The 24,893-nt window shown below is 38.6% G+C and overlaps 1 protein-coding gene across 12 annotated transcripts in view; it reads right to left on the bottom strand.

Moving 5' to 3' along the window:
• Nucleotides 1-1,211: 1,211 nt before the first annotated feature.
• Nucleotides 1,212-24,893, bottom strand: part of trdn (triadin) — a 303,322-nt gene continuing 279,640 nt past the window's right edge. For all 12 annotated transcript variants that reach the window (XM_062979180.1, XM_062979220.1, XM_062979204.1 and 9 more), the window contains 6 exons: nucleotides 24,091-24,129; nucleotides 23,911-23,955; nucleotides 16,537-16,581; nucleotides 15,540-15,566; nucleotides 7,450-7,482; nucleotides 1,212-6,676 (listed from right to left, as the gene is read on the bottom strand). In XM_062979180.1, the coding sequence (XP_062835250.1) occupies nucleotides 6,531-6,676; nucleotides 7,450-7,482; nucleotides 15,540-15,566; nucleotides 16,537-16,581; nucleotides 23,911-23,955; nucleotides 24,091-24,129 (335 nt within the window). In that variant the 3' untranslated portion in view covers nucleotides 1,212-6,530. The remainder of the gene's footprint in view (nucleotides 6,677-7,449; nucleotides 7,483-15,539; nucleotides 15,567-16,536; nucleotides 16,582-23,910; nucleotides 23,956-24,090; nucleotides 24,130-24,893) is intronic.

Below are 24,893 nucleotides of genomic sequence, written 5' to 3'. Positions count from 1 at the left end.
CAAGTGATTAGGACTGTGTGATGTATTTTCGGATGATGCACGCAGATCCCAGTAGGGTGGCCTTTTGCATTTGGCAGATGGTAATTTTGTCAATGTCTATTGTTTCCAAATGCCGGCTGAGATTTTTTGGCATGGCACCCAGTGTGCCAGCCACCACCGGGACCACCTGTACTGGTTTCTGCCAGAGTTTTTGAAGTTCGATCTTGAGGTCCTGATAGGGGCTGAGTTTTTCTTGTTGTTTTTCATCAATTCAACTGTCACCTGGTATGGCGACATCAATAATCCAAACCTTTTTCTTTTCCACAACTATGATGTCTGGTGTGTTGTGTTCCAGAACTTTGTCAGTCCGGATTCAGAAGTCCCGCAGTATCCTTGCATTTTTATTTTCCATTATCTTTGCAGGTTTGTGATCCCACCAGTTCTTTACTGCTGGGAGGTGGTACTTGAGGCATAAGTTCCAGTGAATCATTTGGGCCACATATTTGTGCCTCTGTTTGTAGTCAGTCTGTGCGATTTTCTTACAGCAGCTGAGGATATGATCAATGGTTTTGTCAGCCTCCTTGCACAGGCTGCAAGGATCGGGCCTTCTGTCTCCTTCTTCAGGGTCCCATTTGTGAGCCATAGCCAGGTCTTCTCCTTATCAGCTTTTCCTTCAATTTTGTCATAATAATAATAATAATAATAATAATAATAATAATAATAATAATAATAATAATAATAATAATATATTAATAGTCAGATATATTTCCACTGATCCTCCCTGTTCAACACCATATATGCAAATGACCATGCTGGGGCTAAATTCTTTAAAAGATGGGTTTGAAGATACTTGTAGAGACACAGTTCTGTACCAGATGTATGCTATTTAGGTACAAACTTAAAGTTAAAATTATATCCCTTTTACTGAAAGGAAGTGATGAAGTCTTCCAAAATATGTTGTCTGACGTAAACCAAACAGTGCATTAGTTTCTTAAATGTTTATATTGAAAAATCCAGCTTCAAGTTTCAAATTGTGTATCTCAGTTCAAAAAAAGGTTAAAGATTATAATCTGTGTTACACTTTAAAGTATCATATAAGTAATTACAACTAATCTTTTTAAAGACTGGAATATATGATAAAGAAATTACAACATTTAGATGAGTAAGTTTATGCAAAAATATATGCTACAGCAAATGCATTTTGAAGAATAAAAAATATGAACTAAGCATAGTAATTTTAGGAAGAAAAAGATTTTATTAGCAGCATACACGCAGTCACACCCAATACAACATCAAAGTGATTTTGTATTTGTTTTAATGTTAATTTAAGGATGGCTTTAGGGCTCAGTCTTCATCACAAGAAGATTCCCTATTTTACTGTGCAATATAAAAATCATGAAAATACAATTGTGAAATGACCAGAAATTGTATGAATATTTCTAATTCAAAAACTAACAAGCAACCCTCCTAGAACTAATGCATAGATGGAAAACTGTGGTCATTCAAATGCTTTTAGCCTACAGCTACTATCAAACCTAGCTATAAAATCTAAGGTAAGAAATTATGAGAGTTGCAGTCCAATAACCTTTTAAGGCCACAGATCCCCATTTTTCAAACATCAGGAAGAAATTGGACAGAATTTTTGACTTCCTATTTGAATAAAACCATGTATATTTAAATTCCATTGAATTCAGTAAGACCTCTTCCTTAGCAGCATAGTGATTTCAGATTAATGGTTTTATATGGTGAAATAAAAAGAACCTGTATGTCGTTCTGTCTGTTTTGAAGAGCTCTGGGGTTCCCTGGTAGTATAGTCTATAGGCCTTCTGCTCCCTTCACTTTAGATTCCTAAATTGACAGCACAGGGTGATTTACATTGAGTACATGGGGATGTACATGTAGTCCTGCCATTGAAACAGCACATACTCAGCCAGGCATTACCATAGGTTGCTGAACAGGCCAGTTATCTTTCTCTGTGGTGCATGAAAGTGGAATGTACCAGATCATCAGAAAGAATGGAAGTCCTATGCAGATCTTACATGTGTCTACTCTTTCCTTCTGTTAAGTCAAAGGACAGAAATTTGAGGATGTGGGATGAGGTTGAATAAAAATGTAGAAAATGAGTTTACAAACCTTCTTCTAAGCTGTGCTGTGATCTCCAAGAGCATACATAGGTATAAGCTATTGTGAGAGTTGCACAAGAAGACTAAAAACATCTAATTTGGTTTTCTTCCATAGTGGGATCCCTCAGTATCAAGCAAACATCTCCTATTACTTGTTATCCCTTGTATCCCAAAATTCAAGATCAATATTTTTTTTCTTTTTCTCCTTAATGTTCCCATTCACTTCTCTAATGCACTTTATATGATATGTATCATTTCCTCAACTTACTTCCGTCATTCTCACTTATGCATACATTATAAAATGATTTCATTTCCACATTTGTAAAATGTTTGCTTTATAATTTCCATTTCCTATATATTTTTTCTTAGATGTTCTGGTCTTTTATTTCCACTCACCTTCCGAGTCATATTTCTAATGTCCCTATTCGCTTTACACATGCAACTTCTTGTTTTTGACTAATTCCTAAGTCAACAGTTTTCTTTGATTAGCTATATGTTACTCCCATTCCCAGTGCTTGTATATTGGTAATATTACATGGACAACTAGAATATGCTAATTAAAGATTACAGATAATAGCTGTCTTGTAACTGGACGTAGATATTGTTCTAAAAATTATTGATCAAAAGTGAAATTCATTTGTCAGCAGCACTTCCCCCCACCTTTCCTAAGGTTTACTTCCTGAAACTCTCATTCTACAGAAGAAAATGGAAGACATCTCTGGGATTATGGAAAGTACACATTACATCCCAGTATTTTGGCAGAAAATATGGATCTGAGTTTCAATCTAAAATGTATTTATTTTATTATAAATAGGTATTTGGGTGTATTGCAGATTTAGGTGATGAGAGCTTAGCTCATCTAATGCTATTTTCTTATTTTAGATCCAGACCTATGGATTCTTGTAGGGTAGCTCAAGGTCCAAAAGTTATTTCTAGATCTTTTTTCTTGTGGGTAGAGGAAGGTTTCTTTGTGAAAAGGAAGAACTGCATTTGCAGATTCTCTATGGTAGTCATAAACTTTCCACCATCATGGCATTCTTGCTAGGATGAAAAGGAGATCTTCCAGAGGCATTTCTGGTACATGTTAGTGTGGCTTGGAATCCATCATATCCAAAACCTCATGTTTCTGGATTCTCCTCCGTGTGGATGATTATACCACCCTGGATGTAGAGTTAGTTTTCCTACATTGAAGCCAATAGTGAAGAAACACAAAAAAACCCAAATGAAACTGATAGTATTTTTTTTTTTTTGGGGGGGGGGGTGGCATGCTAAAGTCCTCTTCCCTCATACTTCTTGACCTAATTGGCAGGATATAACTGGAAACAGCTGCTATTGTACCATGAATCATCCATTCTCAACCTTTATGGGATTGACCCGTGTAGTATATCAAATGTAATTGTGCTGATAAAACTCCAGCCAGAAAAATTAATTATGCAAGCTAGGAAAGTTACTTTTTAAAACATTATATATTTATTATACTACAGCTCCTTGAATCCCCTAGTCATCAAGACTGTATAGCTGATTCTGGCATCTTTAGTCCTGCAAATATTTTCCAAGCTCTAGCTTGCACTGGGTCCTCTATTTTTGTGATGTTAACCTGTTAACCTCAAATATCTGTGGTCTGGTAAGTAGACAAGAGGTTCACCTCAATTTACCTATGGTTAGAACATGGAAAATTAAATGTGGCTTAAGAAATTGAGTGGATGTGGAACAATGAGCACAATCAATGTAGAAAGACATTAATTAATGTTTCATTATTGTTGATAATTCAAATACAAGGACAGAAGGTTTAGAACTATATGTAAACAAATAACTCATATGTAGTTCCTTTTCCATCCTCTCACTGATAAAAATGTACCACAATCACTATGGGACACTCTGCCTAATTTATTTTGCAAAACCATTAAGCAATGAATATACTTGAGAGTTAGGTTTATCTGGATAAAGGCAAATAATTCAAGTAATAGCACATCAAGGTTTCAGCTTAATTGGATTCATTAGAGAAAGCAGCATGCAATGTGCCGGCAAAGCAAAGCAATTAATATTTCTGAAATCAATGGCCAATGTTTGATTTATATTATTTTATCATTATGATTAAAGACAGTTATTCAATTCAACTGAGCCACTCCTGTAGCAGGACAACATGAGACAAAGTCTATTCTCAGATATACTATGATGTTTTTCTCCAGTTAGGAGAACTGGGATGGCGAAAGCTTCAAGTTCCAATGAAAACGTTTTGAAGGTTTAAATAAAGCTTGACAACATTTAAATAACATTATAAAGAAACCTTGTGATAAGTGCTTTATTTAAACACATCTGTGATTTAAACTGGAACGTGTTTGGAAAGCCAGTATTAAGCACCACAAGCAAAGCACAAATTATATGTATATATTTATAAGTGACTGAACCTCAAGGTTTCTCTGTAGGGTAGGACAGGAGATAGATGGCATTCATCTACAAGAAACCATGTCCCCTAACTCTGTTCAGAAATACTTTTGTCTTTTGTTGATTATAGTCCATTCCTGACCTGATGCTGATCTGGCAATCTCACCGCATGATCAGGCAGAGTTTAAAGTCTTCATGTTTCTTAGGAAGCATCATCATTTATTTATTTTTATAGTCTACATTCATTAATCAAGCATAGTGTGACACAAAAAGGTCATTTACCTTTGTATCACATAAAGAGCTTCCTCTACATTTTTGTATAAATGCAATGAAATTGTACAATGTCAGTTAATGGCACTTTTAGTGAAAGTTCCACTATCAATATACCTTAACTCATTTTCCTTATCGCTGGAAAAATTCCTAGTAATGGAAGCAGTACTGCATATCTCTGTTTCCAAATGGTTTTCCTTTTCACTAAAGTAATACCATGTAGTTATTTCAAGATTTTTTTACCATACTGGTAAGCTTCTGTCATTAAAAAAATGCCTATGTGATTGTGTCCAACACATAGTGGACTTCATCCCTTCCATAGGCAGCCATAAGTAGGTAGTAGCAATTCTAGTCACTTCTAGTCTAGTCTAGAAGTTAAGAAATGAAGGAGTCCAAACACAACTGAGAACTGGTAGACTCTTTTGGGGCACAGTTACCTGAAGTGCTGTGCCATCTCATTAGAATTAACACCAGCTCTTAGTAAGGTCATCCATCTCTGGAGATAAAATCTATACACAACAAAAATTTGCATGTGTAAGCTGATTTGTTTTAAAAAAGTGTTCTACAAACATTCATGAGGTTTCTATGACATTTAACTACAAGTACAAAATAAAACAGATGAACTGAATTAATATAATGCAGAACTTGTTTGCAAGGATACATTATTATTTATAAAGCAAGATGTACTTCAACAGATGGAATAATGATGTCCAGATATTTCATGTAGATCAACATGACTTCAAAGAATCACCTCACTGTGTCAAATAATAAACAAAAGGGGCTTAGGATTGATGTGCTTATTTCAAGTATCCACACTAAAAATAGTTAAGTATTGTGTTCCAAGGGAATGTAGCTCCATACACTACCCAAGAAAAGGAAATCTTTGAAAATTGTTCAAGTTTAGATATCAAAGTTAACCTAATTGTGGTACTAAGGCAGTACTGAAATTCTGAATGTTTAACATTTTTATGAATAGTATCATTGTTTCAGATTTAGCTTCTCCAGCACCAGATAGTTAACTGGATGTTCTTTCTTATATATATTTTGTGGTAGTACTTTATATGATTTGGAATAGTTTAGTAAAAGTGCATATGAATGAACTTAACCCACTAAATCATGCTTGAAACACTCAAAACTCCTCCTTCATTTAGTTCATTTTTGCCGAATCCGGACAGTTTCAGAATCTGCTCTCCCTTCTGCTTTTAAAAACTGGAAAATACTGCTCATCTTTGCAGAAATGTTACCTGCAAGTTTTTTATGGCTTATTTCCAAGCAAATCACCTTCCAGTTGTATAATGGGTTCTCTAAGGGCAACTATCCCAAAAGGAGCATAGCATGTTATAACTGTAAAAACAGTCTTCAATTATGATTCCTGCCCTTAAGTATTTTTGAGTGGGACACTTGATTTTAAGATAATTGTATGGTAAACAAGATGTGAAAAATACAACAACAACAAACATAAACCAGAAACAGCCTAAGAAAAACACAGATGTACAAAACACACAAATACACAAGTATAAGTTGTCAAGTACAACTTCAACACCATGCTTTCCTTCAGGAAAGGGGCACTTAGGTACTCTTTCAAATGTTGTCTCACATGTTCCTCTCTCGTTGACTCTGCTGGTTCTGAAGAAGAGCAGAGACCCTTTCCGAGAGCATGTAATCAAATGGATCACATCACATTTCTGTGATCATAGATGCCAATGGTTTTCACATGCCCCTCATAGAGGGCATAAAGTGCAAAATTGTCACAATGTCACAGGTTGCACGACTCTATTGCTTCGGTGCCTTAATCTTGTGCCTAGAAGCTTTTGACTGTCCAGTCTTCCCTTTGTAGTCTTGAACTGGCGTAACAGCATATTGTGAAGTGTACCCATTGTATCCATTTACAAAGACACACTGATAGTAGCGCACGGCAGCTGGGGGTGAGGTGGGGAGAGAATAAAAGGAATAGTAAGTTATGGTTGCCTTATAATAGCTTACAGAACTTAAAACAAATATTGATAAAACACATGAAAGTCATATGTAAAAGGTTTATTACAATGCAGTTAAATTATTCAAATAACTACAATCATTTAGAAAAAAATCTTTCAAAATACAAAAGATTAAAACAAGTGGAAACACACTCCTCAAAACCCTTGCAACCCATTTTTAAAATAATGTTGAAATAGACCTTTTTTATATATATAAACAGGAAAGAGGGACCCATCCCAGCCTTTCTAAGGAGAGATTTCCCAAAGCCTGGAAGCAGCAAACAATAGGTCCTCTTTTCAAGTTTTTGCCCAATGTACCCATAAAGGTGATGGGACCAGACTCCTCACCCCCAATCGTAGAGCTTAGGCAAGGTCTTGTGAGAGATAAGATATCTCTTATCTTATTATCATATTAAGATATGTCCTTCAGGTGTGTCTTATACTTGACTTATTCCCATAGCCATCTATAACACTGTGTTTATCTACACTATAGAATTAATACAGTTTGACATCACTTTGATTTCCATAGCTCTGTTCATCAGAATATAGCAGATCATCAGATAAATGCTAGGCCCCTCTGCATGCATTGGATGAAGTTACTTGTGAAGCTATTTTGAAAAAATCAAAAACATTATGACCTGACTGATTACCATACACTGATCTCACTTATATTCTTACAAGATAATACAGTGCAAACAAAATGCCAGTTACAAACTCACATTTCTTAGCTGTGCTTATTTCTGTCTGCCCCCCTGGAATGGAGAAAAGAAGAGATTTGTCACTAATCTAAAGCTCCATCAGATGGTATTATAGAGAAACACAAAACATGTTTTACATTTCTAGCTCAATGATAAAATACAATGCAAAATATAAAATATAAAATATAAACTGTAAACTGTAGACTAGAAGCAATAGAGTGTTAGCATCTTTGGCAGTCCAAACTACTTGAGGGGATATTTTCTCCTGTGTGGGCCTTTAGAAGTATGATCCGCATTGATATGAAACAGAACATTTCTACAGGTTGCTCAAAAGTTATGAAATGTGCAGCCATTTCCACATGGCTTTAGAATGATGGTGGAAATGTGTTTATTCTCTCTGGCCTCTCTCAGCATAGGCTGATCTTATTTAATACATGCTTTTCTGTTGATTTTCTCTGTTACATCTTAAGCTGCATTTCACCATTTTGGGAGGTTTGTACATATATTGTGGGAAGGCAAAGGAGTCAGCAAAACTGCTCTGATGGCATGCAATATTTCCATTACGAGTTAACATGTTAACATGGGGAGCAGACTAATAAAAATACTGATAAACAACTGAAAACAAGGGCAAACATGTTTTTACATCATCGTAAACTGATTGATGATCATATAAACATGAATCACAATGATGTGAGAACAGCAAAGATATAGCTATTCTACATATGGTGCCAGCAGTGTAGCCATTGTGCAATAGTTCCAGAAAATTATTGAAATTACTTGGTGCTACTTTCAAGTAGAAACACAATGAAGAATTTATTTCAGGCTGCTTCACTTACTTAATGAATGCTTGTAGTGTTCAAGTTCATTTTTGAGCACAATGAACATTTCTGAAACCATTTTAGTTCATGCAAAATTTATCTTTCTACTTTAACAAAATAGATGCCAGCTGTATTACCTGCTGAGTAAACAAATGAAGGTTATGTACAGATCCTTTCTCAACATTAGTGTTTCACAAAAATAAGAGAGAATGTGGTATACATATCTATAATGGCTTTTAAAATTAGAGCATTCTTTTGTGGGTGATTTTAACATATGGAAGCTTTGGGTATCATGACAACAACAAAACAACAGCAGCAGCAGCAACTTTATTCTTATATCCCGCCATCATCTCCCTGAAGGGACTTGGGGCAGCTTAGAAATGGCACAACGTGCCTAAAAAGAAATGTGCACACAATATAAAATGCAATAAAATAAAACACATGCACATATAAAACATCAATTCAGACTCAATCAAGCTGCGATCCTCTAGCTATCTTTCAGAAGTCCAGCCAGTTTGCATGTCTTGAGGAGTTGCATGCTCAAAGTGCACAGATCCTGATTATAGATGTTGCAAGTGAGAATGGCTTAACAGTCATGGACATTTCATTTATTGTTTGCTCAGTATGTTGTCTGGACACACAACTGGGGAACAGTACTTACTCAGATGTCAGAATAAGCACATATTAGATAAAAGGTTTATGGCTTCTTTAGTGTACATTCGCTCAAGTATAAAATGTTATCATATAAGAATCATAGCTGTAATTTCTAAAAGAAAACCCAATATGCTCATGACTAGTGAGATGGAAATCAAAAATAATTTGCCCTGCATGTGTTTCAGTAGATCAGGTGCACTTGCCTGCTCTGTTATCTGCACAGCAATTTTTCTTGCTTTTTTCACACCAGTAGATTTGTGACAGAGAGTAATTATGACAACAATAGGCATTTTTCTACAAGGCATGCTAATGTGAAGCCACTGATATGCGGAGATGGGCTCTTCTTCCTTGTCTTTTATTTACATCTCTTTCATCATCACCAATGAACACAATTTTCCCCACAGGCACATGCACACATTCAGCCATCAATTTCACTGAGACAAAGCAGTCTGGCTCAAGCGATGGAGCCCCTTAGGAACAAGAAATGTGGTACCAGTGGTGGATTTGACTGGTATCCAGAAGTCTGTCCATTTGTTCCAAAATGTGCCAACTGAGTTACTATTTCCTTATAACCTCATCACCAGTCATCTTATAATAAACATTCAGCTCCTTCTCAAGTTTCATGAGCTACCTATATTTAAATAAGAAATATAAATAAATAAACTGGGAGAAAAGTTATATTGTTTTAAGCTAGGCTTGTGACCTTGTAATTATTTGGTATTTACCTTTACACTTATAGCACCATTGCCATTACCACAAATGTCTCTAAATTCACCTCAAAATCCAGACATCTATATTAAGGGATGGATAGTGATAGTGAGCAGGGCAGTAAAGGATGACACATCCATCACCCTCACTTCAACATGTCACATTGCAATGGGGATCTACAGAAATCCCTGCTTCTGTTGCAATGCTGCTTCCTGGCAGGAGGGAGCTGGATGCATTATCCTTCAGTGCCCAACTTACTATTTCTGCAGGATTCCATCCCACAGTATGGATGCCAGGATTTTAAAGTCATTTTGGGAGTTAACTCAAGAGATGGAACATAAGCCATGACATCATATCTATGTGTCTGATGCAGAACCTTGGCTAATTTTCCCTCACCTACTCATCTCTCTGCAACCACTAAAATAAATAATAAAATTTGCTTCCACTCAGCTCTTTACAGTTGAGTGGGAGAGCTGCTCAGTGAATAGGGAATGCTCTTTGCTGTCAACAGACAGGTATAATTGGATTTTTCATTCTATTTTAAGTTGCTTTCTGCTATAGCTCAACAGATGGCAAGAAGTTGTATTTCTATTTTTAGATGGAATGCTTATGACACACACACAAATCAGAAACCAGTATCAGTTATATTGTCAGTGGATAAACACATCTTTGCCAGAAACACCTATCCTTTATACTCCCTTCTCTCAGGAATATAGTTATAATGTAGTTATAAAAGTCTTTCTGTTGTTTTTTTTGATAGAAAAAAGGCATGATCATTAGATTGTTTTGCAGGGATTAAGTTGATGGGTATGTTTTTAACAGAATTATAGAGCCGAAAGGGGCTTTCTGAAACACTGAGTCCAACCTCCAGTTCAATGCAAGTTCCCTAGTTAAAACATCCCCAAGCAGATTGATGCCCACTGTCTTTTTGAAGACATCTAGGAAAGAGACCCCACCAACTCTCTAAGAAATTGGTTCTATTGGCAAACTGCTTTCACTATCAAGAAGTTCCTTCTAATTTTCCCTCAACATCTAACTTCCTGTAACTTCAAACTATTTGACCTAGTCGTAGTTTCTGGAGAAGCAGAGAACAGGCCTACTCCCTCCTCTCTAGAACAGCTCTTAATGTAGTTGAAAAGTGCAGTCATGTATACTTAATACATGGAATGCTAAGGTGGGCAGTCAAATGATCACAGGCAAGCATGGTCTGGGACAACAAAATGAAACAGGGCGTAAGCTGATAGAATTTTTCCAGGAAAACTCAATGTGCATAACAAACACTCTCTTCCAACAACCTAAAAGACGGCTTTATATATGGACTTCACCAGATGGTCAACACCGAAATCAGATTGACTATATCCTTTGCAGCCAAAGGTAGTGGACATCCATCCAGTCGGTGAAAACAAGACCTGGAGCTGACTGTAGTTCAGATCACGAACTTCTTATTACAAAATTTAGAATCAGAATAAAGAGAATGGGGAAAATACACAGACCAATTAGATATGATCTCACAAATATTCCCAGTGAATATGCAGTGGAGGTGAAGAATAGATTTCAGGGACTGTGATGTCTCATGGGCCTTGTAGTCCCGTTCCTAGTGCTATTGTGGCAGATGAGGAGGAAAATTTGGGATTTCCACCGGTTCAGCTTGAATTGGAGCCTCGCCACCTGGAGGATGTTTGTCCTCAGGAAGCTAACCAAACAAGCCTTGGGCAGAATTCTCCCCCGTTTTCCCGAAAGGACAATTATAATAGAGATAGAGGAGCGAGGGAGGCTAATCGCCGGAGCCTCAGAATCGCTGCCAGACAATTAGCTGATTAAGTCTGCTTCCCTTGGGAAATTCTAAGGAGTCATGCATCTGGACACAGTTTGGGTTTCACTTCTTGTTCTCCAGGGAAAGTGTTCTATTGGCGGGAAAACAAGATCCTATATAGGGGTTTTGCCGCAAGGGGAACCTTGCGGAGTCAGTTTGTTCAGCTTGAGGAGAGAGATCGTGTGTGGACTACGTACCCCAGTTCCCTGCTTCCTGGATCGAGTTTTCAGCCTTGTCTTGTTTCACGGATCAAGTTTCCAGCCTAGCCTTGTTTCACGGACTTCTCTGGACTCAGTTCATGTTTCATGTTTGCCTTGTTTCAAGTTTTGATTTAGCCAAGAATCAAGTCTATTTTCCAGCCTTGTTGTCAAGCTACTTTGGATTTTAAGGACCCTGTCATTTCCCCACACTTTGCTTGGCAAAGTGTGTGTTTCGGTCAAGTGGATTAAAACTTTGAACTCTAATATCTTATATTGGACAATACATTTCTGGACTATATTTGGCCTTTCCTGAAAGGTCTGCTTCTGAACTATATTCTTCACTTGTTTTTATTGACTTTATATATTTCTATAATAAAGATATTAGATAGATTCTGGTCTCTGCGCATGGTTATTGGTGCTCTGCAGCCTGGATCCTGACAGGGACTAGATTTAATAAATAGAGTCCCAGAAGAACTATGGACAGAAGTCCACAACATTGTTCAGGAGGCAGCATGTCAGAACCCTACTACTAGAGCCCGGATATGGCTCTGAGTTTCAGGGTCACTGACATTGTGAACTGATAAGACACCTGCATCCCGGGATCCTGAGAAGAAACAGCTGCTGGACTTGGCGGGGAAACTTCGCAGGGTTTTGTTGGGCGGGAGATGTATCTTCAAATGAGGGGGAAGGGTATATAAAGGAATGCTGGCGGACGCCTCCCATTCTTGGCTTTTTCATGTCGATGTTTCCTGCAGTAAAGTTTCTGGTGACAACACAGCGAGTCTCGTGTATTCATTCAGGAGCGGCTGTAGTGAGCCGACACAGCAACAAAGTACGTCCCAAAGAAAAAGAAAACCAAGAAGGCAAGATGGTTGTCTGTTGAGACACTGGAAGTAGCCCAAGAAAGAAGGAAGGCGAAAGGAAACAGCGATAGCCCAATTAAATGCACAATTCCAGAGGCTAGCCAGAAGAGACAAGGAACTATTTTTGAACAAGCAATGCAAGGAAGTGGAAGAAGACAACAGAATAGGAAGGACAAGGGACCTCTTCCAGAAAATAAGAAACATCGGAGGCAAATATCAGGAAAAAATGGGCATGATCAAAAACAAAGATGGCAAGGACCTAACAGAAGCTGATTAAATCAAGAAAAGGTGGTGGGAATATACAGAAGATTGGTATAGGAGGGATAAAAATATAGAAGATAGCTTTGACGGTGTGGTGAGTGAATTAGAACCAGACATCCTGAGGAGTGAGGTTGAATGGGCCTTAAGAGGCATTGCTAATAACAAGGCGGCAGGAGATGACGGGATCCCAGCTGAGCTGTTTAAAATCTTGGAAGGTGATGCTGTCAAGGTGATGCATGCCATATGCCAGCAAATATGGAAAACACAAGATTGGCCATCAGATTGGAAAAAATCAATTTTTATCCCCATACCAAAAAAGGGAAACGCTAAAGAATGCTCAAACTTCCGTACTGTGGCACTTATTTCCCATGCCAGTAAGGTAATGCTCAAGATCCTGCAAGGAAGGCTCCAGCAATACATGGAGCGAGAGTTGCCAGATGTCCAAGCTGGGTTCAGAAAAGGCAGAGGAATGAGAGACCAAATTGCCAATATCCGCTGGATAATGGAGGAAGCCAGGGAGTTCCAGAAAAACATCTACTTCTGTTTTATTGACTAATCTAAAGCCTTTGACTGCATAGATCATAATAAACTATGGCATGTTCTTGGTGGTATGGGGATACCAAGTCACCTTGTCTGTCTCCTGAGAAATCTGTATAAAGACCAAGTAGCCACAGTAAGAACAGACCACGGAACAACAGACTGGTTCAAGATTGGGAAAGGAGTGCGGCAGGGCTGCATACTTTCACCCTCCCTATTCAACTTGTACGCAGAACAAATCATGCGACTTGCAGGGCTTGAGGAATCCAAGGCCGGAGTTAAAATTGCTGGAAGAAACATTAATAACCTTAGCTATGCAGATGATACCACTCTGATGGCCGAAATTGAGTAAGAGCTGAGGAGCCTTATCACCAAGGTGAAAGAAGAAAGTGTAAAAGCTGGGTTGCAGTTAAACGTCAAGAAATCCAAGATCATGGCAACTACAGCTATTGATAACTGGCAAATAGAAGGAGAAAACATGGAGGCAGTGACGGACTTTATATTTCTAGGCGCGAAGATCACTGCAGATGCAGACTGCAGCCAGGAAATCAGAAGACGTTTACTTCTTGGGAGGAGAGCAATGGACAACCTTGACAAAATAATGAAGAGCGGAGACATCACACTGACAACCAAGGTCCGCATAGTCAAAGCAATGGTATTCCCCATAGAAACCTATGGATGCGAGAGCTGGACCATAAGGAAGGCAGAGCGAAGTAAGATAGACACTTTTGAACTCTGGTGCTGGAGGAAAATCCTGAGAGTGCCTTGGACCGCAAGAAGATCCAACCAGTCCATCCTCCAGGAAATAATGCCCAACTGCTCACTGGAGGGAAGTATATTGGAGACATTTGAAGTATTTTGGCCACATCATGAGGAGACTGGAAAGCTTGGAGAAGAGAATGATGCTGGGGAAAATGGAAGGAAAACAGAATAGAGGCCGACCAAGGGCAAGATGGATGGACGGTATCCTTGAAGTGACTGGCTTGACTTTGAAGGAACTGGGGGCGGTGACGGCCGACAGGGAGCTCTGCTGTGGACTGGTCCATGAGGTCACTAAGAGTTGGAGACGACTAAATGACTGAGCAGCATACTTAACTGTTAGAAAGAACTCCTGATGGTAAGAGCCGTTTTACAATGCGATACGTTGCCTCAGGGTGTGGTGGAATCTCCTACCCTCAAGAGTTTTCAACAGAAGATGAATTGCTATCTGTCTGGAGTGCTTTGACTGTGCATTTCTGGATGGCAGAAAAGGATGGCGACAGGATGGCCCTTGTGGTTACTTCTGATTCTATGATTCTATTGTTCTGTGATGCCATGTCATCCCTTACTCTTCTCTTCACCAAGCTGAACATTCTGTACAAATTAGAAACGTTTAAAAAAGGTATAGACAAATGTATTCATTGCAATTAATTGAATCTAAGCATCATCCATTTAAATCAATAGATGTTTTATCATTGCACTATACAATTGACCTATACCAGTTTTTGGATACCACTTTGAATGGTAATCTGAAATAGGAAATATTTCTAAAATGTGAAATTGCATAATCCAAATGTCAGCTTTCAGACATCGTCATAGTGTACAAGCCTTGTCTCTGCGTTGACTTAAACCTAATTATTGGTACAAAAACAGGTCTGATGTTGCATTTCTAATCCACAAGGTTAAGCACTTTACTATCCAAATTACAGAAACACAGAATACATTGAAGGATAATAGGTTGAAGAATCATGTGTTGTGGCAATACAGAATTTTCTGAAGGTGTTTTATAAGGAGTTCTGGAGAGGAGCATACCTTTGTTTCTGTTGGATTACGTACTTTTACCTACTTGCAATCCTGCCTAATCTTAGCAGCAAAACTCAGGATAATTGGAGTCTTAGCATACTGTTATTAGCCTATATGGAAATCCACAGGGTTTAAAATTGGCTACTAGCTTTCTTATGCAAACAGCTTCCAGCTTTGTTTTGGTGAAAAGCGACCTCTTACTCAAATCCCTTTTAGTGTCAGTGTATCTTTTCTCAATCATAACACAGGAGCATCAGGATCACTCTTTTTTATTTAAGGTTTGAGCTTGAAAACATACAACATTCCCCCACAGGCCAGCTTTCAAGGGCAAATGACTCATTCTTTCTCAGCCTGATGGAATGAATAACAACAGTTTTGATAACCGAGTTACAGTTTTATACAATACTGACAAGTACTATATGTCACCTGCGAATCAAAGAGGCTTGCAATGTCTTTAACCCTAAACCGAACTTACTTGTTTTTGCAGCTTGTGACATTTTGTCTGTAAGGAAAGAAAGATGATTGTCAGAGGCAAAATCTGAACAGCAACATGGCCACACAGCCCGAAAGACATACAACAACCCAGCAACAGAACTATTTGCTACTCTTTACTTATTAATACACATTTTGATTATGTTAATTCAGTTAAATTTGTCAAGCAGTGATCAAGCTGTGAGCAACGATGTCCTTGAACAACATATTTGACAAGATGACTAGAGAATGTCTTTTTGCATAACTGAACATCTAAGAAACCATATTGTTCTTTCCAGTGTCAATGCAAAATGTATTTGAAAATGACTAATAGCAACCAAAGGCACAGTTATAATCATCCTAAGGTCTCTTCTTTCTTTTTCTATGATAATTGATCATCTCTTTTTAAATCAGAGCCTGAAAAAGTTACTTTTTAACCTACTAATCTCAGAACCCCCGGGCAAAATGACCAGTGTTTATATTGGCTAATGTTTTGCAAAATAAAATCCAACAACAGTTTCTTGCATTTTCAGAGAGTGAATAAAATCAGATATTTCATGTAAGTAGAAATCTCATAAAGAACTGGAGCAGTAAGATTATATTTACCAATTTGCAGGATGGAACAAAGCTAACTGAAGACAGCTAAGGAAATGGCCAGGATTAACCACCCTTGGTTCAAGGACATACAAAGATATTATTGTAATCAGTAGTAAAATATAGTTTTATTTGTTCACAGGAATGCATGAGTAATAAATCCCTTTAATTCTGACCAGATTTTAGAAGAATGTTTTTTTCTGAGTTTTTGTTCTCTTGAAAATCAAGTTTATTTCTATTTGGGTCTAAAAGACATACACAGGGTACATAGAAGTAATAAATGATTGGACATTACAGCAAACTGATGGAAACCTGCCTCCTCCCCTCAAATGAAACACACTCACATTTTAAGTAATAATAACAATATTAACAATAACAACCATCATCACCATCATCCATTTAATTACCTGCTGTGATATTGTGATGGGAATGCGGTTCTTTGATTACTGGGACTGTTAAGCAAAACAGATCAATCTAATTAAATTATATCACAAACATCCATTTATCATTTAAATCATACCACTATAATCAGACTTTTGCTTTACTTTGACTAATCACATAAAATAATATTCTATTAATTATTATAAATGTATTATCATCATTATCATTATCATCATCTTAACTTCTAGTTGATGTTTGGCATACAATGTATTTCAATGGTGATGAGAAATACTTTTCAACATTTGGGGGAATGGCTGCTCTCATTGATGCTTTGCAATTAGTCAACAATGGTGGAGTGGAGTATTTCAGTGCCCAACCTTCATCTAATGAAATATTTGTTATCTGTATAATGACATCCTAGAATCCTAAAAAGGTCACTACTACCTTCATTGGGACTACAGAGAAAATTGAAAAACTACCACCTCCATCATGGTCGTAAGTTAAAAGGAGTCCTGCCAACTCATCATATTGAGAGAGTAAAGCATGGGTGACCCCATCTTAATGGAGAGAATCGTTCCTTTAAGGAAGATAACTGCCCCCTTTGGAGTTCTGCCTCCCCATCAGACTCACATATGGTCCAGGTTAAAATCATTGTTTTCTATGGGATTCTGTTCTTCTGCATCAAACCTCTTAGGATACAGGAGATAGTGATTCAGGTTAAAACCATTGCTTTCTGTGGGATCCTATGGTTCTGCATCAAAGCCAATAGGATACAAGACTGCTGATGGTTGTGCAATGAAACAGGATGGTTGTGAACCACGGAATAGATCTCCGTGGTTCTCGGATGCATTACGTCAGATGAAACTTGAGCGGAAGAGATTAGACTGTAAATGGCGCAAGAAACCTGATGAAACATCGAAGTCGGCTCTCGAAACACATCAGAAAATCTACAAAGCAGCCACCAGAGAGGCCAAAAAAGAATATAATTCCTCACTGATAGCTTCCGCCAGATCTCAACCTACTCAAATATTTAAAATTATTTGTAACATCATAAATCCAACCCATCCAGCCGAAGATATGGCCAGTCAAGATATTACAGCAGAAACCTTTCAGAGCTACTTCATAAATAAGATCAATCTGCTTCACGAAGGGCTACCTCCCACAGAGGACACACTGAGGGAACTAGAAGCTTTCTGGCCATCTAGTGAAAAACTTCTAGAACTTTTTGTGCTATTAGAAATGGAAGATCTGGAAAAGACTCTAGCTGCAGCAAGACCAACTGCCTGCTCCCTCGACCCTTGCCCCTCCCGGTTGGTTAAGGAGTGCTGGGAGGGACTACGAGATCCCATAAGGAACATCATTAACAGCTCCTTGGAACAAGGAATTTTCCCAGAGTGTCTTAAAGAAGCATCCGAATGGTCCAAAATGCAGTGGCCAGGCTGCTAGCAGGATCATCTATAAGATCCCGTATTACACCAATTCTGAAACAACTGCATTGACTACCAATAGAACATCGGATCTCTTACAAGATACTGATCCTAACATTTAGAGCTCGAAATGGCCAAGGATCATTATATCTTAGGGACCACATCATTCCTTTTATTCATCAGTGGTCACCTCGATCCTCCCAGGAAAATCTTCTATACGTACTGGGCCCTAGGGAGGTATGCCTGGAAGCTACAAGGCATAGAGTCTTTTCGACCTATGCTCCAATTCTGTGGAACTCATTGCCTCCATATGTTAGAGCAATGTCGGAGTTGCGACCTTTTGGGAAAGCGCTCAAGACTTGGCTGTTTGGTCGTGCATTTAAGTAAATGAGATCTAATTTGCCAAATAGTCACTGTTGAATGTTTTTTATGTTGAATGTTTTTATATTATGGAATGATATTTTAAACTGTAAGTCGCTCGGAGCACACTGGTGGAGAGCGACTAATTAAGAAATAAAGTGAAGTGAAGTGAAGTGAAGTGAAGGATGGGAAACTCTGGATGTTTTCAGTTGTAACGATGGGAGTAAAGTGTGATAATAGGAAGGCGCTCTGAACAAGATTGCTGGCCCTTGTTCAGAGTTCCCTCCTTTCAAGACATTTCAGTCTCTTTTTAACCCTGGAACATGTGATGGGCTCGCAAAAGGGGAAAAGTTCTCAACGTGATGAGATTGATTCCCGGAGTTTCCTCCTTTCAGGGCACTTCTGCCTCTGTTCAACAACGGAGGGCTATGCATGACAGCCCGAGATAGATTAACTCATGTGATGAGCTCATGCCTCTCAATTCTTGAAAAAAAGACTGATGTGTCCTACACCTGGGAAATTTCTCAATGAGATAAGGCAGCAAGCATCTCCAACATAAAACATAGGATCACCTCATATTAGTGACACACACCACTGAAATATTGAACTATGTCTCTTCCTCCCCTTCTTCCTCCTTTTTTTTTGTTGATGTTCTAGGGAAGCATTTACTACTTTACTTATGCAACAGTCTCCAACTCCCTCAAAACCAACTTTGCTCCTGCCAAGGTTCCGTTCTCTAGTAGCCATTGTAGAGCAGGAGGATGAAGAAAAGTGTCCAATTCACAATGGCAAAAAGACATCTTCCTTATGGTACAACATGATAATGTTGTTGTATGGCTGCAGACATACAGGTATGTAGCTAATAGCTACAGGCAAAACCAGATTTTTCCTCACTCATCACTATCCACTAGCTAGTAATAGACATGCAAAGGGTTCAAAAGTGAGGCAAGTCCAACAGGAGGGGAAACATAGTTTCACCTGAATTAAAGTTCTTGCTATGTCTTCCCATCCAGGGTCACAACTAGTTTATTTAACTACTACTACAGATGTTCTCAGTCTCAAAAAAAAAAAAAAAACCACAATAGGGTTGCTTATAAGTCAGGAAAGACTTGAAAGCACAGAATAATAAACAGATGCTTAAATAGATTCTGTTTTTTTTCCTTTTCTTGTAAGACAAAAATATACAGAGTAAAATATCAATCAATCAATCACATTTTATTGATTAGCCCATCGGCCGTATCAAAACATTTAGCACATAGACATACATACAACATACAACCTATGGTACAAAAGAAGTTAAAATAAACAAGCTGTTAAAAGGATCCTGTTCAGGATTCTGGCCGGCCTTTTTTTTTTTTTTTTTGGCATAAAGATATAATGAAGTTTATTTGCCAAAAAATAAAAAAGAAACCCAGAACTGAAGTAAAATACATGATTGATGAAAGAAAGAGGGGAGGTCTAGCTACACCCGATTTAAAACTATACTTTAAGGCGGCAGCACTATTGTGGGACAAAGATTGGGCAAAACTTGAAAATAGCAAAATTTTGAATCTGAAGGGAATAGACCTGAGATTAGGGTGGCACTCTTATCTCTGGTATGAAAAAAAAGAAGATAGAAAATAATTTCGTTTTATAATGTCCTCAATTCTTAAGATATGGGAGAAATATATTAAAAAAGTTATACGAAAAAACACCATTATGGATATCACCATTAGAGGCCTCCCAAAGAAGAATAATAGGGTGGGAAAACTGGGTTAAATATAAAGATCTATTAATAATAAAAAATGGGAATTGGGCACTAAAAACACAACAGGAAATGAATAAATTAGATAAAAATATTTCCTGGTTTCAATATTATAGCATAAGGAGGGGTAGATCATGATCAGGCTCGGAAGAGAGAGTCTTGCTATAAAGCAAGATTTGGGCCCATCTTAGCGTTAAAGTCTCCTCCCAAAATGACAGAAGCATTTGAGTTCTGCATTATGCGATCACCAACATACATTTCCAAATCGGATCACTGGGCTCTGATTTGTGGTTTCCTCTTCAGTGGGGGCATAGATACATTAACTACCAGCAGCGTGTGATGTTGGAATTGGATCAACATTGCTATTGCACTCTTTTTGGATGGAGGTAGGGGCCTAGTGCAGACACGTAATGAGGTGTCTGCACCAGGATCCCTTATTCCTCTCCTGCATTTTGCCCCCGGCTAGGTCTTCCCCGTATATGAATGTAATCCACTAAATGTCCGTTCATCCACTGTCCCTGTTTCCTGGATTCGTAAAATGTGATGACGAGTGAGAAAGTCTGCGAAATAGGAGTCTCTAATAGAAGCATGGCAACCAGTAACATTCCATGATAGAATCGGAATGTTGTGCTTGGAACTTGATTTGTCATGCCTCAAAAGGAGCATGGACTTCGACTTCGGCTTCAATTATCCTTTGCCTCCCCATCAAACACCTGCCTCTATATGAGGATGAAGGGGGTTGTGCTTCCAATATGGGTCCTTGGGGAATAGGAGCCCCCGAAGCGGCAGTTTGTGAGTTTCTGAAAGGAATGTGTCCCATTCCTTTTGTAGAGGTTGCAGCGCCACTCTTGTCAAGTGAGAAGCGAGGTGAGGAGGTCTGTTTTCTCTGTGAAATGAACCCTTTCTGCATTGGGGAAGACTCAGTCTGGGTTATTGTATTGCTTTGATGTGACTTGTATTGATCCTTAGTGTCTGAGATTTTGAGGATCTCCGCAAGGGCAATATCATCGCTGTCGAAGATACTCATGTTAGGGTTGCCTGTTGTTTTTCTGCAGCTATTTTCCATGAGTGAAGGGCTCAACAGGGCAGCCCTAGGGTTCTCCTGTTGGGTCTCCATTTCGTCATCTACTGTAAATGATTGAGTGATCATATTTTGGAACTGGTCTATTTTGTTTTCGAGTTTGTTGAGTTCTGTTTGAGTATTGGAATAAGGTATCTTGTTTGAGTTAATTGAGTTGTTGACTTGTAATTGGTGTTGTCTAGATGGAGGGTCATACACTCTACCAAATATAAGTTCTCGAATCCATGGATCACGGAAAACTCTAGTAATAGCAACGGAGTATCTGTTCCAAAGAAAGTCCTTCAGGTGCAAGAGGCGGCTGGGGATTGTGGAATTACCAAAGATCAGAAGAACCCGTTTTGCATTAGGGCAGCTTGGTAAAAAATGATGGTCTTGGAGGTCCATCGCTCCATGCTGGAGCTGTAATAAATGGGACAGAGACATTTAAATGGTATTTTTTTTTCTCCATCTGCTGTGGTCCCGGTGTTGAAATTGAAGCAGAATCTGGTTCTTTTGGAGGACCCGCCTACATCTTTTCTCAGATACTGGATCAAGGTGATTAACAGCTGCTGATAGGGAGGGGTCAGCGTGTCTCAGCAAGCTTTTGTTAACCCCTTGTTTGCCCTGAGAGAGAGGCTGCCAAAGGGATTCTTGTAGGTTTTTCACTTGTTCAGCAATCTCATTTAGTCTTTGTAATATGAGAATCATAGATTCTGCTGAAAGCAAGCATATCTCTTTGCAGGATTGATTAATATGTTTGTGGGAGGTGCCCGGAGCATGTCCAGAGAGTTCCAAAATTCTATCTCCACTACTTCTCTGCTCAGGCAAGAATCCTGGGCTAGATCCTTGAGAGTTCAAAGGGGACAAGGGGGTGACCAGGCTTGTGTTTGCTGAGTTTATAGTGTCTGATTTAGGGCCCAAAAGTGAAGGTCTGTTACTCACTGTTTCCGTCGCTATCTCCCTGGCTGGTAGGTAGGAGTCAATTCTCATTTGTTTTGCTGTTTGGAAGGATTTATGAACCCCTGTAACATTGCTGGGGCTAGCTCGGTTTCTTTTCCTGCCCTTGGATGGCATTTTGGCTTGGGAGTTGTTGATAATGCCAGGTTTTTTCAGAGCTCAGTACAAGAGCTGCTTGCAGGACGCCATGCTCCAGCTCCTCCCTCCAGAGTAAAATATAATATTCCCCCTATTTTCATAACAGACAAATTAACTTTCCTTAATGTCATTACAAATAGTATTGGAGGTAAAGAAAATTCCAGAGAGGGAGAAACCTGAATTTTTTCAAAGAAAAATTATTGATTTTGCTCATCATAGTTGCCTGTGATTCACCAGTAATTCTGACTCAGGGATAATTTAAACCCCCTACTGATATCTGCAAATACCAAGCAACCTGTACTCTCATCCAGCAGCTGCCAACATGAAAAGAACTTCAGGCTAACAATGTACTGTATATAGAGCACAAGTATTTAAAAACAAACATTAATTATGTGGCTCTCAAAAAAAGAATCACCCATGTGTTTTGGACTTCAGCTCCCAAAAGATCCAACCACCTTAGTCAATGATCAAGGATTTTTGAGCTAAGAAGGAAGTAATTTACCTTTGGGCAAACAATCCAGATGTTTGCTGTTGCTTTTATGAATGATGAACTCTTTGTTTCATGGATTGCACAATTATACTGTTGTGAACTAGTATGGTGATGGGGTTTTATGGCATTATGTAAAGAAACATAATATAGTCTATGCAAAGGAAGAATTGTGATGACCATATAGTGACACCAAAATCCCCAATACAAAGTTTTTCATCCTGTTTGGACCTTCACAGCTCTTTTGGACCAGGACTGACTTTATTTGTGGAGACTTTTTGTTTTGAGAGCTGTGCTCTATTATTATCTTATCTATCTTGCATAATAGCTATGTAACCAACCGTCTGTTCACTTTTACTTCTTTTGGAAGAATTTCTCATCAAACTTGGACCCCTGAAGCTTACATACATTGGGACTGATATCAGACTGAGATACTTTCTGTTTGAGAGGAGTTGCTCCTTTTTCATTGTATTTTTCATATTACTATATTGAACTTTGTATTGGGGATTTTGGTGTCACTGTATGCTATATGGTGATTACAGTTCTCTTTTTGCATAGACTATATGGTGTTTGCTTACATACCTTAGAAGTATTCTGGGATATTGTTTAGTTTTATGGCATTATCACACCAGGGCTTTAAAGTGGGCAGCCTCACATTTCTGCCATCTGCAGATTCTGGGAAATGTAGTTTGGGAAGGTAAGGACCTCTGTAGTTGAGAATTCAAAAGGCCCTGCCCAAAACTACATTTCCCAGAATTCTGCAGGTGACAGAAATGTGGGGCTGCCCGCTTTAAAGCCCTGAGGTGATTATGTGGTTAGAGTTGGAATTTATTTATTATAGGGAATCACTCCTGGCCAAGTATGATTGTGTTCCAAGGGTAGAGTCTTGGTGGTGGGTCTGTATGAGACTGTGGAGACCTATTCTGGATCTCATGGTCTTTGAGGATATCGTTGGACTAGGACACTGGTGACAAGGGTTTGAATCCTCACCCAACCATGGAAACCCACACGATGATCTTGGACAAGTCATACTCTCTGAGCCTCAGGCCCCATCTACACTGCCATAAAATCCAGTTTCTGAATCCAGACTATCTGCTTTGAACTGGATTATATGGCAGTGTAGATCCAGCCTCTCTGATCTTGCCATGAAAACCCCATGATAGGTTCACTTTAGGATCTTCATTATTTGGAAACAACTTGATGGCACACAATAGTAATAGATATTACCTTTAGACTTCTCCTTTATGACAAGAGCTTTTCCCACTGTTTTTTCTGTAATATCAAGAATGGGTAAAGAAATAAGATTTCAGAAGAAACTCAATGTACATAATGCCACATTGTTAGTGGCAGCAGGATTAGTAGATTATCAATTTTTTAATGCATTGATAAAATATTTCCAGCCCTCACCATCTTTCTCCTTCTGTGCTTTTTCTGCTTTCTTCTTGTCTAGAAAGATTTCCAAAGCATCAGGATTAAATGTTAGCTGCCTATTTGTTGACACACAAAATGACACAAAATAGAACACTCATCTTGCTTCACTCAAACAGGATGAATACGGGTGAATGCGGCTGAAGGCTTGAAAGTATAGTATATTTTGCACCCATATATGATGTGATAGACCTCTATTGTGTGGTGTAACAAACATTTTGATATAAACGTGATGTCCTTTTTCAGCATCCCCTTTTCAGGCCTCCAAGAATAGAGTCAATCAAGTGTGACTTCATACAAGGAGACAGACTGAAATTAACCAAGGTGCTGTGCTGGAGGCGTTTATGCCTTTCCAATATTTCCTGCTGAGAACACCAGTGATTCTTCAGCAATCTGCCTTAGAAGTGTACATCTCCCTCTGCCTGTCACACACACAAAAGTGATATCATCCAGCTCACTTTAACACATTTCCATTCATAGTCTCCCAGCATGTGAGCTATCTGTTCTGAACAGGTCAGCATTAATCACTATAACCAAGCCCACTCTCCCATGGGCGCTTACCAGAACCAAGACCCACTAATTTCAGTTGTATTTATTTCCAAGTAAGCAATTTTGGATTTTAGAATCCTTGAAGAACAAATTAAAGGATGGGAAGAGAAGCCTGACATTTTGAGTCAAATCCCTTGGTGGAATCAATTTAATCATTTTTCATGGACCTCTGGATAATGCCAGTTTATATAAGCTGAAGATCTGGATATGTCAGCCTTCATAATTTTTCATGG

Source organism: Anolis carolinensis, chromosome 1 (assembly GCF_035594765.1).
Source record: "Anolis carolinensis isolate JA03-04 chromosome 1, rAnoCar3.1.pri, whole genome shotgun sequence".
Lineage (NCBI taxonomy): Eukaryota > Metazoa > Chordata > Lepidosauria > Squamata > Dactyloidae > Anolis > Anolis carolinensis.
The sequence above is the reverse complement of the archived record's forward strand: the minus strand, read 5'-3'. Positions and strand labels throughout refer to the sequence as shown.